The sequence below is a fragment of the Plecotus auritus genome (assembly GCF_963455305.1).
Source record: "Plecotus auritus genome assembly, chromosome: 1".
NCBI classification, from domain to species: domain Eukaryota; kingdom Metazoa; phylum Chordata; class Mammalia; order Chiroptera; family Vespertilionidae; genus Plecotus; species Plecotus auritus.
Window position 1 is genome coordinate 117,951,386 of NC_137770.1, and position 17,779 is coordinate 117,969,164.

At 44.5% G+C, this 17,779-nt stretch overlaps 1 protein-coding gene across 3 annotated transcripts in view; it reads left to right on the forward strand.

The window, feature by feature from the left end:
* The window catches only part of LOC308242673 (neuroplastin), an 82,290-nt gene that overhangs the window by 38,201 nt on the left and 26,310 nt on the right, over positions 1 to 17,779 (forward strand). For 2 of the 3 annotated variants that reach the window (XM_080657090.1, XM_080657089.1), the window contains exons 2-3: positions 10,744 to 11,091; positions 16,195 to 16,366. In XM_080657090.1, coding sequence (XP_080513216.1) covers positions 10,744 to 11,091; positions 16,195 to 16,366 — 520 coding nt within the window. The remainder of the gene's footprint in view (positions 1 to 10,743; positions 11,092 to 16,194; positions 16,367 to 17,779) is intronic. The other variant, XM_080657091.1, reaches the window with a different exon arrangement.

A 17,779-nucleotide genomic window follows, 5' to 3' on the forward strand; every position in this document is an offset into this window, starting at 1 on the left:
CAAAGGTTGAATTTCCCTATGTGCAAAGTATTTGACTCTTGTGGTTTCTGGGAATGGCTATTTAAAAGAAGGTTGGGAGGGGGCTTCCTACCTCTTTCAGTTAAAATATCTTCTAGATTATATCCACACTATCAGCTTGTGTTCATTGTCATTCTCATGGGATTGTAAGAGGATGAAAGAATGAGCTGAATTGTAGTATTCTGTGGAAGAATGAGTTGAATTGTATGTAAATCGTGAATGTGTTGTCAGGGACAGAAAATGAGCTTGTATAATCAAAAGTTATACTGAATCTATAGACAAGTGAATTTCACAGAAAAAGTAATTAGTGGAGATAAGCTATTGGTTAGTAATTACCCATGATTTTGAGAATGGTTTATTTACCTGGAGTATCCAACCTATCTAGCATATTGTTTTCATTTTGCCATTAATAAATCCTAACAGGAAGGTCAGCTGAGGCATACTCTTTTTTTTTTTTTAAATATATTTTATTGGTATTTTACAGAGAGGAAAGGAGAGGGATAGAAAGCTAGAAACATCGATCAGCTGCCTCCTGCACACCCCCCACTGGGGATGTGCCTGCAACCAAGGTACATGCCCTTGACCGGAATCGAACCCGGGACCCTTCAGTCCGCAGGCCGTCGCTCTATCCACTGAGCCAAACCGGTTTTGGCAGAGGCATACTCTTAAAATGCTCTGTAACTGTTCCCCGCCACCCCCCAAATTGTTTCAACTTCAGTTACATTTGGGTGTAGTTCTTGATAGGCTCATAGCTATTTTTGATAGTCTCTTGGGACAAGAGAGCTTTTATGAGCATTTGCTTAAATATATAAGGGTTTGACTGTTTGAAACCAAACCTTTCATTAAGAACACTTAAGAGGCCTGGTACATGAATTTGTGCACAAGTGGGATCCCTTGGCCTGGCCTGCAGGATTGGGCTGAAACTGACTCTCCGACATCCCCTGAGGGGTCCCGGATTGCAAGAGGGCATAATTGGGGCCGGGGAGGGACGTGCAGGAGGTTGGCCAGCCGGGGAGGGACTGCAGGAGGGCTCTAGGGTGTGTCTGGCCTGTCTTGCTCAGTCCTATCGGCCGGACCCCAGCAACAAGCTAACCTGCTGGTTGGAGCCTCTGCCCCCTGGTGGTCAGTGCACATCATAGCGACTGATCAGCTGTCTTCCTCCTGCTAGTCAGTGCACGTCATAGTGAGCGGTTGAGCAGCCTTAGCATATAATTAGTATATTATGCTCTGATTGGTTGAATGGACGACCAGACACTTAGCATATTAGGCTTTTATTATACAGGACTAGGGCCCAGTGCATGAATTTGTGCACCTTGAAAGGAACTGTGGGCCGTGAGGCTCTGGTGGGCACAGGGGTGGGTCTCGGCCCATCCTCTGTGCCCCTGCCCGGCCCCTCCTGCCTCAGCCCCCAGTCCCCTGTCTGCTGGCAGCCCCTCTCCTTTTGCCACTGCTCCCACACACTGATGGCGCCAGCCGCGCTCACACCCGCTGACAGCGCGGAGCCCTTGGGGCTGGTGCCAGCAGTGGGTGTGAGCAGGGCCAGTGCTGTCAACTGGTGCGAGCAGCAGCTGCTGCCCTGATTGCCCCTCAGGAGCAGGGGGAGGTGAAGAAGCTCTTAGGGGCAATCAGGGCCAGCAGTTGCTGCTCGCACCTGCGGATGGCACCAAGTGCCAGCAGTGGATGTGAGCGGTGGCTCTGGCGCTGGCTGTAGGTGTGAGCAGAGCTGGTGCTGGCAGTGGGTGCGAGTGGCGGCTCTGGCACCGTCAGCAGGTGTGAGCAGGGCCGTCCCTGGCAGCAGGTCCAAGAGACAGCTGCCGGTCCTGATCACCCCTCAGAAGCAGAGGGAGGTGGAGAAGCCCTGAGAGGCAATCCGGGCCAGCAGCCGCCACTTGGATCCGCTGACGGTGCTGAGTGAGCATGGCCGGTGCTGGCAGCAGGTATGAACACCCAGTGGTACCGTGACATGTGGGAGCAAAGAATTTTCAGTAACCACCAGAAACTTGCCCCGATGACAGCGACTGATGCCCTGCCTTGGTCTGGCACCCCTGCTCCCCTGCTCCACCATCCTGCTGCAGCCAAAACCCGCTGTGTTCCCGCCATTCAGTCTATTTGCATATTAGGGTTTTATATGGATACTATTGGTCCTGTGCATGAAATTCGTGCACTGGGTAAGGGTCCCTCAGCCTGGCCTGCGCCCTCTGCAGTCTGGGAGCCATCAATCGGACATCCTTAGCGCTGCCGCGGAGGCAGGAGAGGCTCCCACCACTGCTGCTGTGCTCACAAGCCGTGATGAGCCTGGCTCAGGGCTTCTGACTGAGCAGCACTCCTGTGTTGAGTGTCTGCCCCCTGGTGGTCAGTGCATGTCATAGGGACCGGTCATTCCACTGTTGGGTCGATTTGCATATTACCCTTTTATTATATAGGACTAGGAGCCCAGCACATGATTCGAAATCACGCTGTGCCACCCACCCTCGAGTCGCCGGTCTGGCCCTGCCTCGCTCCCTGGGCCCTGCAGCAGCTGTGGCTGCTGCTGGTCCGGCCCTGCCTCCCTCTCCGGCCCTTGAAGCAGCCACGCCTGCTGCTGCTGAGGCCCTCCCCCATCGCAGGCGCACGGAGGCCCCTGCCGCCCCGCCCCTGACACTGCACGCTCAGCCTCCTCCTGTCCGGTCGACCTGTTACAGCGTCCCGGTTAATTAGCATATGTCTCTATTATATTTATATAGACTAGAGGCCCAGTGCATGAAAACTCATTCACGGGAAGGGGGTCCCTCAGCCCAGCCTGCCCCCCTCACAGTCCGGGAGCCCTCAGGGGCGGGAGGCGACCTGGCGATCAGGGGAAGGTGACGCCCCATCACACCTCTGCTGCTGCCACTGCCGGCAGCGCAAGCCTCGGCCGTCCCTGGTTACCTGAGCCTCAGGTGGCCATGGCTGCCATCCGAGGCTTGCCTGTGCCTCGGGCCGGCCCTGGCATCTGAGGCTTGCCTGCGCCTCGGGTCATCCCTGGGCGGCTGGGGGGCTGAGAAGACTAGGGGACTCCGGAGGCAGGCGCGCGGAGCAGCCAGGCCCACCTGGGGGCCAGTCTGGCCTTGCTGCGCGCCTGCCGCCCCAGCGGGGCTGAGGGTACTGGGCGCCGCCATCTTGTGGCTGTGGGTGCTGCTATCTATGAGGGCGTGGCAGTCAGTCAGCATATTCCCTCCTTATTGGCTGTGGGCGCTGCCATCTTTGCGACGGTGTGAGGGTCAATTAGCATATTTCCTCTTTATTAGATAGGATAGAAGATTCTTTGAGACACAGCTGATTTGTATGCATCTGTCTATTTCCTTTGGATGAGACATACTAGGTTTTTAATGGCTGGCAAAACTGGCTTTTGTCCTTTGTGTACCAGCAGCTTGAATACTATTTGTGGAGTTAGGAAGTAGATTTTCTAAAGTTTCCTAAAAATACTAGCTTGACACCAGTTTGTGGTTACTACATTTTCCCCATTTGATGCACCCTGTTTTTAGAAATGAAGATTATGGTCAGTTTGATGTCACAGTCAAAATGGGACTTGATCTTTTGTATTTAACCTCACTTTCTTTATTCGTGGTTAAATTATAATGCCTCTTTCCTCCTGGCATGAAGAAGAGATGTTTAGTTTCAAATGAGTGTCTTTGATAATGAAGCTATTTGCCTCAGTATTATAAAAGCGTAGACTTAGTGGCTAGAATTTTCTGATAAATAACGTATAAGCAGAGCCCAATATGCAGGGTCATAGGAACATGTTAGACATGCATGAAGAGAAATGAAAGAGGGGTCACATTTCTGAGCTGATCATTCTCTTTGCTATTAAAAATTTCCAGTCCTTTCTGTTTCTTACATTTGGTGTCAAATTCTCTTTTGACTTTTATAAGATTTTATTTTTAACCAGAATTATTTCTGACTTTTTAATTATTCCTGGCAAACTTACCTTGTTTATTGTCATTTTCTATTTGAAACATGTTGAAATTCTTTAGTTTAGTAGTTTTCAATGAACTTTTCTTTTGGAAAATTGGAAGAATTCAGAAAAAAAGCACAGTTAGACAACCCCTCTCTCTCAAGGGTGAGTCTCTGAGTCCTAGTTTCCCCTCCCTACCCCCCACTTTCTCCCACACTGCCTTTGAGGTACCTCAACAGAACACCCAGGATTGGCCCTTTAAATTATATAGTACAAGCTCCTGCTTGCATAAAAGGCCATTTTATTATTACACTAGAGCAGCCTTGGACAAACTACGGCCCGCGGGCCGGATCTGGCTGTTCTATCCAGTTCTCTTGCTCTCCCCTCCGCTCCTTTACTTTGAATTTATATTAGTTCACACAAACACTCCATCCATGCTTTTGTTCCGGCCCTCCGGTCCAGTTTAAGAACCCATTGTGGCCCTCGAGTCAAAAAGTTTGCCCACCCCTGCACTAGAGGCACGGTGCACGAAATTCGTGCACGAAGTGGGGGGCTTCCCTCAACTCAGCCTGCACCCTCTCCAATTGGGTACCCCTTGTGGGATGTCCGATTGTGAAACATCCCTCTCACAATCTGGGACCACTGGCTCCTAACTGCACACCTGCCTGCCTGTCTGATCGCCCCTAACTGCCTCTGCCTGCCAGCCTGATCAGCCCTAACTGCCCTCTCCTGCAGGCTTGATGTTGCCCCCAACTGCCCTCCTCTGCTGGCCAATTTGGTTCTGATTGGTCGTTTCCTATGCCAGCGTCAAAAGCTCCGCCTCCTAGGCAGCCATTGGCTCCCCACAGCACCCAGATTTGGTTCTGATTGGTTGGTTCCTATGCCAGTCAGCATCAAAAGCTCCGCCTCTTAGGCAGCCATTGGCTCCCCACAGCACCCACCTTTGGTTCTGATTGGTCGGTTCCTATGCCAGTCAGCATCTCCAGGCCTATTGCTGGGCCTGATCAAAGAGGCGGGGCTTAACAGCAGCCCCTGCGGAGGCCTGGAGAGAAAGAAAAGCCTGGCTGCTGGCGAAGATCAGAAAGAAAGAGGGAGAGAAAAAGAGGTAAGCACACTGATAACAGCTTCTACTGAGGCTGCAGATCAGACCCTGACTCACTTTCTGGGTCTCAGCCACCTGGGCAGTCAGTGCTGGGTCGCCTAGCTGCAGCTGGGCAACCCAGCGCTGACTTCCAGATGGTCTGCGTTTGGTCGCAGGCTCGGCCCCTTCCCAAGCCTAAAGCCTCCGCCCCAGGTTTTAGGCTTGGGAAGTGGGCACCTCCCGCCCCTCTGATTGCAGGCTCGGCCCCTTCCCCCGCCCTCCGATGGCCTGCTGGGAGTGACCTGGGTGCAGAGGAGGTTCCCGGGACCCAGGTATGTATGCAAATTAACTTCCATCTTTGTTGGGTTAATTTGCATACTCACTCTGATTGGCTGTGGGCGTAGCAGAGGTATGGTCAATTTACATGTTTCTCTATTATTAGGTAAGATTTATAAGTATGCAGGCTACATTTTGTGTGTGTGTGTGAACCTCGCTATATGTAACCTTATGAAGAAGTAGGAACAATTTTTCAGATGACACTGGTTGAAGAAGTTGAAGAATTCAACCCAGCTGTTATAAACCATGACTCATTTCCCTATAAGGTGAGCTCTCAGCTTAATAGAGACCCTTATCTGTCCACTTATCCAATGGCAAACAGTACATTTGAGACTCAGGATGTGTAACCCCTGTATTATATGTAAAATTTTGTTTGTGTGTATTTTCTGGAATGAGGGAAGCCCATGGCGTTTTGTCATTCTTACAACTTAAAAAAAATTTTTTTTAAATTAATTTTAGAGAGGAAGAGAGAGAGAGAGTGAGAAGAACCAGAAATAGCAATGTAAGAGAGAAACATCCATTGATTGCTTTCTGCACATTCCCTGACCAGGGATCAAATCCACAACCTGGGTATGTGCCCTGAGCAGGGAGTTTCTTCAAATAGGAATGATGCTACTTACTTACAGGGTATAGCTGTAAGGAACGATGCTCCAACAAACTGAGCCACAGTGGCCAGGGCTACAGCATGTATCTTATTTTTTTTTTTAGCCTGACAATAGGAATTGACAACAGGACTGAATGAAAATCCTTGTGGATGATCAGCCATGTCAAATGCTTATCCTCCTTAATTGTGCTAAAGTAATTTAACATTTGCATAGGGTTTTACAGTTTACAGAACTCTTCCACATATATTATACTAGAGGCCCGGTGCACGAAATTCCTGCACTCGGGGGCGGGGGAGGGGCGGTCCCTCAGCCCGGTCTGCACCCTCTCCCAGTCCGGGAGCCCTCAGGGGCTGCTGTGGAGGCGGGAAAGGCTCCCGCCACTGCCACTGTGCTTGCCAGCTGTGAGCCCGGCTTCTGGCTGAGTGGCACTCCCCCTGTGGGAGCCACTGTGCTTGCCAGCTGTGAGCCCGGCTTCTGGCTGAGTGGCACTCCCCCTGTGGGAGCACACTGACGATCAGGGGGCAGCTCCTGCGTTGAGCGTCTGCCCCTTGGTGGTCAGTGTGCGTCATAGCGACCTGTCATTCTGCCATTCGGTCAATTTGCATATTAGCCTTTTATTATATATTATATGACTTTCACAGCTATACCCTTTAAGTAAGTAGCATCATTCCTATTTGAAGAAACTCCTCAAAATAAAGAGAATTTAAGTTGTGGAGAGGTGACTCAAAAGCTGACATTCTTTCTCAGACTGAAATTAAATTAATCTGATATTATCCAAAATCCTATAACTACTATTTTACCTTACATTTTGTAAATTTACTGTTTGACCTGCCTAGTATTCAGCATCTTCTCATATATCATTGCTAAGCAGCTTGATTTGTAATTGGTAGGGTTATTCTTTCCTTTTTTTTTTTTTTTAAAGGAGAATCTTGTTCTGCCTCTTTTTTTTTCATTACTCATGGCCTTTTCATCTTGTTCATAATCTCTCAGATTTAATGGTTTTTCACTCTAATAACATTCATTAATTCTTTGACTCCATACTGCTGATATCACTCTCCCCATTCTAGATTGCTCTAAGGATAGGAAGGAATGAAGAATTCCCTTCTTTTTCATTGCCTTCTGCAATTAATATTTCCATTCTGATTCTCAGGTTAATTTTTTTGTTGTTTCTTAAAGAAGTTTGGATAATCCAAACTTCCCAGGTAGTTGTGGAGCAGTCCTGAAGGCTACTGCACATCACCTGTTAAGCATTATTTCTGTAGAGACGTATAATAATGCTAACATTGAGTACTTACCATGTACCAGGCACTTTTTTATCTGTTGTTTAGTATGATTCTCACAATAATCCTATGACGTTGCTACAGTTATTGGCTCTGTTCTACAGATTAGCAAAAAGCTCAGAGAGATTAGGTCACTTACCTAAAAACATAAAATTAGGAACAGGGCCTCCAGGCAGTCTGATTTTAGAGTTTGCTGCTTTTAATCATTAAACTACATAGTCTCTTTTGAACTAGATTTTCCCATTTCTCCAGAGCAGAAGGCTGACTTAAATATGCCAAGTAGATTCCTTTAGCTATTTGTGTGGTGTAATTTCAGAAACAAGGATGGGCCCTGGTTTAGAAGCTAGTGATGAGGACAATCTTAATTTCCAAGCCTTTGTTATGTCTACCTGATAGAAGTAGATGTGAAAGGAAAAGATTTGAATTTGGAAAATTCTTTTTAAATACTGCCATCTCTAAATATAGATCAGACTAATCCATGAGATCAGACCTACTATATACCTCCTTCCTGCTATAGAAAATGAGGTTACCTCATTTCCATCCACTCCCAGAGCCTCAGGCCTGCCTTACCCTTGGTTGGGTACACATGGAATGAGTGCATATATCGACTTATGAGCTGCCTCTGGTGTAAGGAATTTCACTTCTTAAATGAATAGTAAGGGTAGGCAGACTGCATAAGGAACCTGTGTATACTGCCTCTTAGCAGTTAAGAGTTATTTACACAGATTTGAAATACTATGCCTATAACCACAGTATCAGTTTGTCTTACTAAATCTTCTTTTTGAGGTACATGATGAGAGAGAGAAATGGTCTTGTGTCCTTGGCTATCATTTCCTCTTTATTACGAGGCATAAAGGAGAGAACAGCATGAGCCACCCACAGGGAATTAGTAGTAGAGAGAGGCTTGAAGGGGAACAACTGTTTTTTTTAAAAAAAGTAAAAGATGATAAAAGATTAAAAGGCCTGGTTTGGCAGTACTCAGCTGAGAGAGGGAGAAAGGTTTGTGTTATTACCCTTCAATGAATGCCCTGGAGGTAAATGAGAATTTCAGCTGTAGAAAACACTGATGGTCCCTCTGTGGTGTGAGGCTGGGTTTTTTGCTCCCTTAAGGCATAAGTGAAAGCAGTTTTCTTGGAATTGGATTAAACTTGCTCTTCTGTATTTCCTTTTTCTTCTCACCCTCTGCTACATATCTACACATCCAGTTTTTCCTGTCAGAGAGGTCCTCCTTTCTCTGGCTGCTAGCCCCATCTGTCATCTTTGCCTCCCACCCCCCATCCCCAGCTTTGCAATTTTTACATTATGCTTTTCCTGATTTTACTGTCTTCAACTTTTATACTCTGCCTATCCTCCTCCTTCACCCCCAGCTTCTAAATCCCTCCCTCCTCCAAAGCCAGTGGCCACCATTCAATTTCCTTCTTTCTCATTGTTGAACAGAATGTACTGATGTTAGAACTTTGTCAAACCTGTTTGAGATCTGAGCCCAGTTATGTTATTATAGTGGGTGGAGATAATGGTAGGGAAGAGGCGGGAGGTTGTTTTTCTGAAATGTAGGCTTTCCTAAAATATTAGATGACTTTTGACTCAGAGATCAAACAGATGCTTCTGCTGGCCTTCCAACTTTAGTCATTGTGCTCATGTTGAGGGCACATATTCGTTTGAAAACCCTTGGTAATGAAAGGTAGGACAGTGAGTCAGGCTCTGAGCTGCCTGCCTCCTCCTGCTGTTGCTAGCTGGTTCTTCTCCTGAATGGGAGCTAATTTTGGATGGATAATAAAGTAGATGGTTGCTAATAACTTTCCCTTTCTAACTCTGATCTTACAGTATAGGCATACCTCATTTTATTGTTTTTCACAGATGTTGTGGGTATGTTCTTTTGTTTGTTTGTTTTACAAATTGAAGGCAAGATGCTCCCTGCACCAGCAAGAAGATTATGATTAGCTTTATTGCAGTGGTCTGGAACCAACCCACAGTATCTCTGAGGTATGCCTGTATTATATAGAGAGGGTTTTTCCCCTCCTTTACCGCTAGAAGGAGAAATAGATGTTTTCATGATATTTGAAACTGCCAAGGAATCCCCTACTTGGTTTGTTTATAGGCAGTAAGGTTTATTGGAAAGAACTGTAGATGAGGAGTTGAAGACCTGTGTTCTGATCCCAGCTTTAGTCAGGATTTGCTGCCTTAAGTGATCTTGGGCAAGTCATGAACCTTTCTCTGCACCTGCCCCATGAACTTTGTGAAATTATGTGAATGAAATGATATGTGATATGTGTGGAAGCACTTTGTAAAAGGTTAGGTTTTAGCTGAATGAACCCTTGGTGGAGTAAGTAGCTGAGAGTATGCTTGCACTGTGATTTGGTTTTCTGTGGACCCCACTCCATGTTTTTCAAATAAACCTGGATTTTTAAAAATTCTCTCTGCCATTGCCACCTTGTCTTATGAAAGTGTAACCTCAAGCAAATTTTGGACAAGTGAAAGTAGGGCATCAACTTTAGTTTCTGGGCAGTGCCTGGCAACATTGTTGAGGCTTAGCCTTCACCATAGAGTTTAATTCATCATTATACATCTTTCATTCTTTTTGAGCTGGCCCCTGTGAGCCAGGCAGCTAAACTATGTAGAGAGAGCCTGCCAAGTACCATGGTTATTTTTAAGACTAACTTTTCAGGATAATTTTCTAGTTATATGGATTTATGGGATTATGGAGGGCATAGTCCATCCCTCCATTCATTGGCAATGAGTTGAATTGCTGTTATTATTGGTTGCACTCCTGAACTGACCCCCATAGTAATTCTCACTCTGAAGATGGTCTTGTTCTCCTATACCTGAGTGTCTTCAGTCAAATAGAGGCTGCCTAGTCACAGATAACTAGGTTGTTTGTTGGCCATGGGTCAGAGAAGAATATGATGTGGGAAAAATCTAATCTGAATTCAGGATAGAATCCTGCATGAGAGAGAAATTTGCTACCCTTTCAGTTGAAATTTGAATTCTGACTCCCAAGAGGTGTTCATAGGTTAGTTAATACTTCTTGTCTAGGCCCACAAAAGACATTGTATTTTTAACAATGTGTTCATCCAAAAGAGAGATCCTGACTTCGAGAATACACCTACTGCAACTTCTGGTTATCTTTCATCACTTGTTTGAGTTTGAACAGGTTATGGTTTGTGCTCTAAGGAAAGAGACTCCTCCTTGTCACTGGAGGCTTTCCCATTTCTCCCAGCTGGGCCCATTGCTAAAATGCTTTCCAGTGGGCTTGCTTTTGCCTGGCCAGCGCCTGGGCTGCCCCAGCTTGTAATTAGCCTGCCTTTGCTTCATAAACTTCCCAGGGTGGTTCTTCTTCTAAAAGCTTGTGTGAAATGCTGTTTACTGTTTCTTTAGAGTTTAAAAATTAAGCCTTTTTTGTTCTTTGCAACTCATTTGCTTTTTTCTTTTCTTTAAATTACTATTAACACCTGTTGATTCTTTTTTTTTCTGATTGGCCTGTCACTGCATTCCTGCTCCCCCTCCCTCTAGCTGGGTTTGTCAAGTCGCCCATGTCAGAAACTAAGCTCACTGGGGACGCCTTTGAGCTGTACTGTGATGTGGTCGGGAGCCCCACGCCAGAGATCCAGTGGTGGTACGCAGAAGTCAACCGAGCAGAGTCTTTCAGACAGCTGTGGGACGGTGCACGGAAGCGCCGTGTCACCGTAAACACCGCCTACGGGTCAAACGGCGTGAGTGTGCTGAGAATAACCCGGCTCACCTTGGAGGACTCTGGGACTTACGAGTGCAGGGCCAGCAACGACCCCAAGAGGAATGACTTGAGGCAAAACCCCTCCATAACATGGATTCGAGCCCAGGCCACCATAAACATCCTTCAGAGTGAGTTCAGCACCCTACAGTAGTAGTACTGTAGTCATTAGAGGTGGCCCAATGACCCTTCCCTTCTGCTTCCTTTCCCTCTTCCTCAGTATGATCACTCACCCCACCCCTTGTCTTTGTTTTTTTCAGACCCATAATCCAAATTGTAGTGTATGAAAACATCTGTGGCAACTTTTTTTCCCCTTTACTGTCCTCTCTACCTCCCTTATTCTCCACCCCTTCTCTGTGTCTTTCTCCTCAGGAACAAAGAACTTGGGGAAATTGGGACTGTCCAAAACCATCTGCATTGGGAAGAGGTGGGGAGGAGGGAGTACTGGGGAGACTGAAAAACAAGCAAAAAAAAACCCACTTAAAATTCACAAAACCAGGCAGTCAAACCAGCATAGTGTTGAATTGTTTCTCTTTTCTTCCCCTTTAATTTTATAGTAGGTTTCCTGGTATCCTTTTGCTGATTTTTTCCTCTGGTGTCTTTCTATTTTTGTTTCTCTCTACAATCTAACTACTTTTTATTTCTTCTATTCATTTGTTTGAAGCTCTCTGAATAGCTGCCTTCATCTCTATAGTTTTCAGTTTATGTCTGCCCAGCCTTTTCCCTCACTGTGACTTGGTGTCATTTTGTTCTGTGATGGGAATGTCGCTATTGGTGCAGTGTCGGTGGTACGTTTTGGTTGTTGGATGGCATGTAAGTTTGGATATTTCCATAGTTCCAGTTCTTTTTCTTTTCTAAAGCAGTGGCATGCACTTCTCAGATAACAGCCTTCCACTATAGCAGTATGCTCCTCACTGGTCCTGCCCATCCAGTCTCCTGTTCTCTTAAAAGCAGCGGCCTGAGATTTCTTCCATATGTCTTGCTATGGAGTCAGGTGACTCTAAGCTGCAGGTATTTATTTAAAACCCCATCATGCTATTTTGAAGTCACAGATGCATCTGATCCCTATTCACAAACATGTTGACTCTGATGACAGTTTGTTGGCACTGTGCTCCTCATCTCAGAGGCTGGTTACCCAGAAATAGTTGGGAAGACAATCACACTAGCCTTTAATTGTGTCTTGAAAAAGAAAAGGAGAGTAGAATCCAACCCTGTTCCTCTTGAGTGATGAGGGTAAGCTGAGCTGCCTCAGAATCATCCCCTGCATCTGTTGTAGCAAGTACAAATAAGACATTAGACACAGGAGCTTTTGGGGCCATCTCTGTTTCTGAAAAGTATCTTGCTACTTGTGTGGTGGGAAGGAGGAGAAGGGAGAAGCCACTACAGAGCCAGTACTCTCAGCCAGGAAGACTTCTAGCTCTACATTTGACCTGATTATAATTGAGAGAACATTCTCTATTTAATTAAAAGATCCTCTGTGTTTTTCACTTTTTCTTCAAGGACTCAGTCAGTAAGAGACCTATAGCCAGTTCTGGCTTAAAGAACTGATTGATTTAGAGAGAGTGAAAATAAAATAGCAAGTTAGTCATCCTTTATAGTAACTAAAAATATGCCTATGAAGAAAAGTGGCCTTGAGGAGAGAGAGTAGAGGCGACTGCAGTTGGCACTGTTGAATCAGAGACCCTGCTTCTGGAAAGAGGAAAAGAAAACCTTGCCTGTGTGAAAATGGGGAACATTAACTCAGTAATACTTTTTATTTAACAAATTTTTTCCCTTGCACGCCTCCTTCTCCTGCCCCCTTGCTCCTTTCCTTAAAAAAGTAGAATTATCCAAATGGACACAAGGATCTGCAGAAATGTGTAGGCATGGACTGGGTCTGCCATTTGCAATTTATATTTCCAGGAGCCTGACTCTAGTAGACTCTCAGTTAAAAGGTCATGCCTTGGGGATAGAAGAGGACTGCCAGTCTTGAGAGTACATAGCATTCACCCAGTTTACTTGCAAGTAAGCTTCCTAACTTTAGGGGTGTCTGCGTGAGGTTGAATGAAACCCTGGCTAGTTTGGTATTTCCTCCGACTTCCCTATCAGTCATTTAACCCTAGGTCCATGGTCGGCAAACTGAGGCTCGCGAGCCACATGCAGCTCTTTGGCCCCTTGAGTGTGGCTCTTCCACAAAATACCACGGCCTGGGCGAATCTATTTTGAAGTGGCATTAGAAGTTTAAAAAATTTGGCTCTCAAAAGAAATTTCAATCGTTGTACTGTTGATATTTGGCTCTGTTGACTAATGAGTTTGCCGACTACTGCCCTAGGTAACTGTTTTAGTGAGCCCGGCGGCGGCGGCTGCTGCTGCTGCTGCTGCTGCTGCTGCTGCTGCTCCTCCTCCTCCTCCTCCTCCTCCTCCTCCTCCTCCTCCTCCTCCTCCTCCTCCTCCTCCTGCTCCTCCTTCTGCTCCTCCTCTTGCTCCTCCTCCTCACCCCCCCCCTTTTTTTTTTGCAATACCCTGATTCCACTCTAATTAGATTTTTTTATGATCCCCAAGGACATTTGCCTCTTCAGGAAGGTTGAAGTTTTCTGCCTAAGAATGACCTCCTGGCAGTACTTTCCCCCAAAACTCCTTGAGTAATGTAAGGCTGGAATAGAAATGTGCCCAGTTTTTGGGATATTTCTCTGGCCACTGCATGTTCTACATATGAATGATGGCTAAGGTAAGGATCTCCTACTGCTTCTAAATAGGAATCTGTGGCAGGTAAAAAGATCTTGAATTTGTTATAAATGTTCATCTCTCTTGGACTTTGTAGGCATTGCTTGGTCACAGAAATAAAAGCCCCCACCTTCATCCTGGTACAGAATGCAGATGTGTCTTGGTGCCCAAAGAGGATGGTCTATCACTGGTTTCCATATACAGCAGTTATGTGCAGAATCATATTTAAACCTATTTACATTATTCACTTGCTCCCAGCTGACTCTCTCCTGGATCTTTAACACTTAGGGGAAAAGTGTTTTCCTTTGTCTTCCAAGAATTCTTGGCAGAAAGTCTACCAGGTTGCTTTTATCAACTTCTTAATAACCCTGAGATGTAATGATCATTTGCATCACCACATGTAACAGTAGCATTTACTTTGGCTTTCTTGTATTTAAACATCTGGAAGCTCTTGGCCTCATTTTCAGAGTTTGCCCTTTCTCAGTGTAGTCTGAGAGGAAGAACCAGAAGGAGAGCACCAAATGGGACAGAAAATGACATTGGATAATAAAAATTTAGCGAAAACCTAAAAGTGTGTTTGAGTTTTAATGTTACATTTATATTTTTTAATTTCTGTGGAGTATTGGTTATCTCTCTTTTGTTTTTGCTTGGTTTTGATTTTTCTTGGAGTTTTGATGCTTTTTGTTGATGATGTGTGTGCGCCTTCCATTGCAGGGTTTGTAGCCGTTCTGCTCGACTTAAGACCCAGGGATTTGGCTACTGTCCGGTGTGTTTTGGAAACCATGGGACACCACTGCGCTAACATGTTTACATGCATCTGCTTCTGTGTTAGTGGCTGCTATGCCTCCATTATCTGTACATAAAGACCCTGTTTGATGTTACCAATAAGCACCAGTGCTGACTGGAAGATAACCACTATCCTTTTGCCAGAGTTGGAAAATAGTGCGAACCAATTTAATTGAGCAAACTTAAGGATTTGCTTTATTTATCACATTTTTTTTAACGATCTGACCTATACAGTCAGAAATGTTACATTATAAGGTGGTCATTGGGCATTACAATTTTCAAATGTCCCATGACCTCTTTATTCCCTTCCTTTCCCCACATAATGAATACAGCTTAGTTCCAGTGGAGGGAGAGAGTTCTGTCCTCTAGAGTTAACCTCAGCTTTACATTGCATAAAATGGTGTCAGGGAGCTGTTACAAAGTTGTAGACAGAATGTAGCCAGGTACAGAGATATGGAAAGTCAGTCAAGGATTTCTGAAAAAGAATTGGGGAAAAAAAAAATAAAAAAGCAAGTACCTAATTGTGGAATGGGAAAAGATGGCTAATTTAGACTTACCCTGAAATGATTGACCAAAGTAGAAAAAGAACTAAGCCTGGGAAAAGAGTAAAGATAAATAACAACAACATCTTGACTTTAATACAGTGATGGAATTCAAAGTGCTTTAAGGATGAACCTTCCAGGAATGATATAGTGTGCCTTAAAAGTTTTTTGGTCATTGTGCTATAACATTTGACTTAGGTTATTTTTGTAGATGTTAAAACTAGTGACCCCAGGTTATCTTAGCCCAAGATAGAACCAGAAGATAAAGTATGTAACTTGCCTTGGGTGGAAGGTATGTAGGGTGTTTTGGGTTGGGGGGGCAGGGATAGAGAATTGAGCCAGATGTGTTTTATAGGCCCGGTTTTGCCACTAATAGTAATAATGGCCTTGCACAAGTCATTTTACCTTTCTAGCTCTTAAAGAGTGGAATTCAGTGAACTCTAAGAGTCCTTCTTCTAAAATTCCTGGAGCCTATAATACCAACATATACTGTATTCTAGTTACAATTATATTATCTCAGAATGAAATGTTTTAAAAATGCAGTTCTAAAAATAATTTTGTTTTAGGAATGAGTAAATATGGGCTGGAGAGAACTAATGGTTCCTTAAGAATTTTCTCTCAGCCAAATTTGGAAAATGCTTTTAGGATCTACACTGCCTTCCCCCTGCTACCCGCTTCCTCCCATAATTAATGACCATGGCTGGTTTGCCATGGGCTTATCAGATTTACATGTAGGACAACCCGTACATGTATTATCTAATTATTGCTATTCTGCTCAAGGTCCTAGTGACTCCATAGGGAGTCTTAGTTATATAAATGATACTGTCTTTATCTTTAGAATTGCAAGGTGGAGACTGTTTTCTATTTGAAGGGGAATTAGTTGGTGGTTCTTATGTCACAAAACGGTAGTATTCAAAAGTGTAAATGGATTGTTGCCAGTACAAGCACCCGTAATACTCCCATTCTTTTCACATCTAGGCCAACTGGTCTTCAGGCTGTTGTCTGCGCTAGTGATCATTTGCTTATAATCATTGTTTTTCCTTTCTTGACTTCCTCCAAAGTTGGTAAAGTGAAATTCCTTATGTGGTCCTGTCTACCTTCCCTCTTTTTCTAGTCTCCCCATCCTACCCCGTCCAACTTTCAGGCCAGGGCCACAGAGAATGGAAGGTTATGGCTCCCTATCATTGTGCACTCTTATTACAGAGCCAAGGATTGTCACCAGTGAAGAAGTCATTATTCGAGACAGCCCTGCTCTCCCTGTCACCCTGCAGTGTAACCTCACGTCCAGCTCTCACATCCTTACATACAGCTACTGGACAAAGAATGGGATAGAACTGACTGCCACTCGTAAGAATGCCAGCAACATGGAATACAGGTGAGAGGGGCTAGCAGCTTCTGAGAAGATGGGAAGGAGTGTGGCTGAGCTTACTTGACACTCATAATCCATAATTATGCTTTGTGAGAGAGACATGGGATATATATGGTCCTCCTCTGGAGAGTCTAATCCAATATATCTGAGGTGAGGCTCAGCAATCTATAAAAGATTTTCAAATGATTCTAATGAGCTGTAGATGAGTGATTTTACTCAGGGTCACAATGGTAGTCAATAGGAAAGTCACAATTAGAATGCAGGTCTCTTGACCTAATCCTACAGTTTGAGAAATCAAATTGAAATCTGCTTTAGGACTTTTAGAGCAAGGCCACCCTAAGTGACCTTTCCACTGGGTAGATGATTTCCTGGTGAATTACCTTTTAGGAGTATTTAATATAACCATAACCTGATCAGGATCAGTGGAAACAGGGCTGTTTAGTGATCTGGAATAAGGATGGTAGCCTGGAAATAATCCTTTGATGAAAGGGAGATATTTGCTGGTTGATGTTATCTGGCACTCAAAGATTTGGTGCTTTTTTGGAATATCTAGTAACACATGGCACCTCATCTTTCAGAATAGTTTGTTCCTGGTTAAAAACTCATCTGGAAAAGGATCAGCTAATCCTGCCGGCAGCATGATACAGAGCAAAGAAAGAGTACACTGCAGTGAGAATAGGAGAACCTGTGTATCCAGTAGTAGCAAGACCATTCTGCAGTATTTTTGCAGAATTGAGATTTTTTTTCCTACCCCTTATTTAGTTGATCCACATTAATCATGGATCCTCCTCGTTTTTGGGGATAATGAAACTAAGATTCAAATAACTGTTGATTGCTTGCAAGGCCAATTACTATATCTGATAAGTTTCAGAATCAAGGCTAGGTTTCAGGTCTTCTTTCTGGAATATATGTCATCGTTTTTTTTCCTACTGTACCATATCATTAAGTGGCAAGCTAATCTATCTTCACTGTAGTTTCTTCTGATATAAACTTTGAAATAAAGCCTCTGTTATATCCTTACAGTTTGGAAAAGGTTAATCAAGTAGAGGTGTTGGGTGGAATAAAAGGCATTATTTCTTGGCCTGTCTATTAGTTTTACAAGTTTTGTTTTTGATTTTTTATAATACCTCTTTCAATATACCAAACATCTAGTCATGTTTCTCTTGGGTCTCGTGCTTTGTCACCCAAAAAGCTTTAAATTGTAACTTCATAAAGTTTGAGCTTGACTTTATAAATGCATTTTCTCTTTTTTTCTCAGCATATTTATTTTTTTATTATTATTTTTTAATATATTTTATTGATTTTTTTTACAGAGAGGAAGTGAGAGAGAGAATTAGAAATGTTGATGAGAGAGAAACATCAATCAGCTGCCTCCTGCACACCCCCTACTGGGTATGTGCCCGCAACCAAGGTACATGC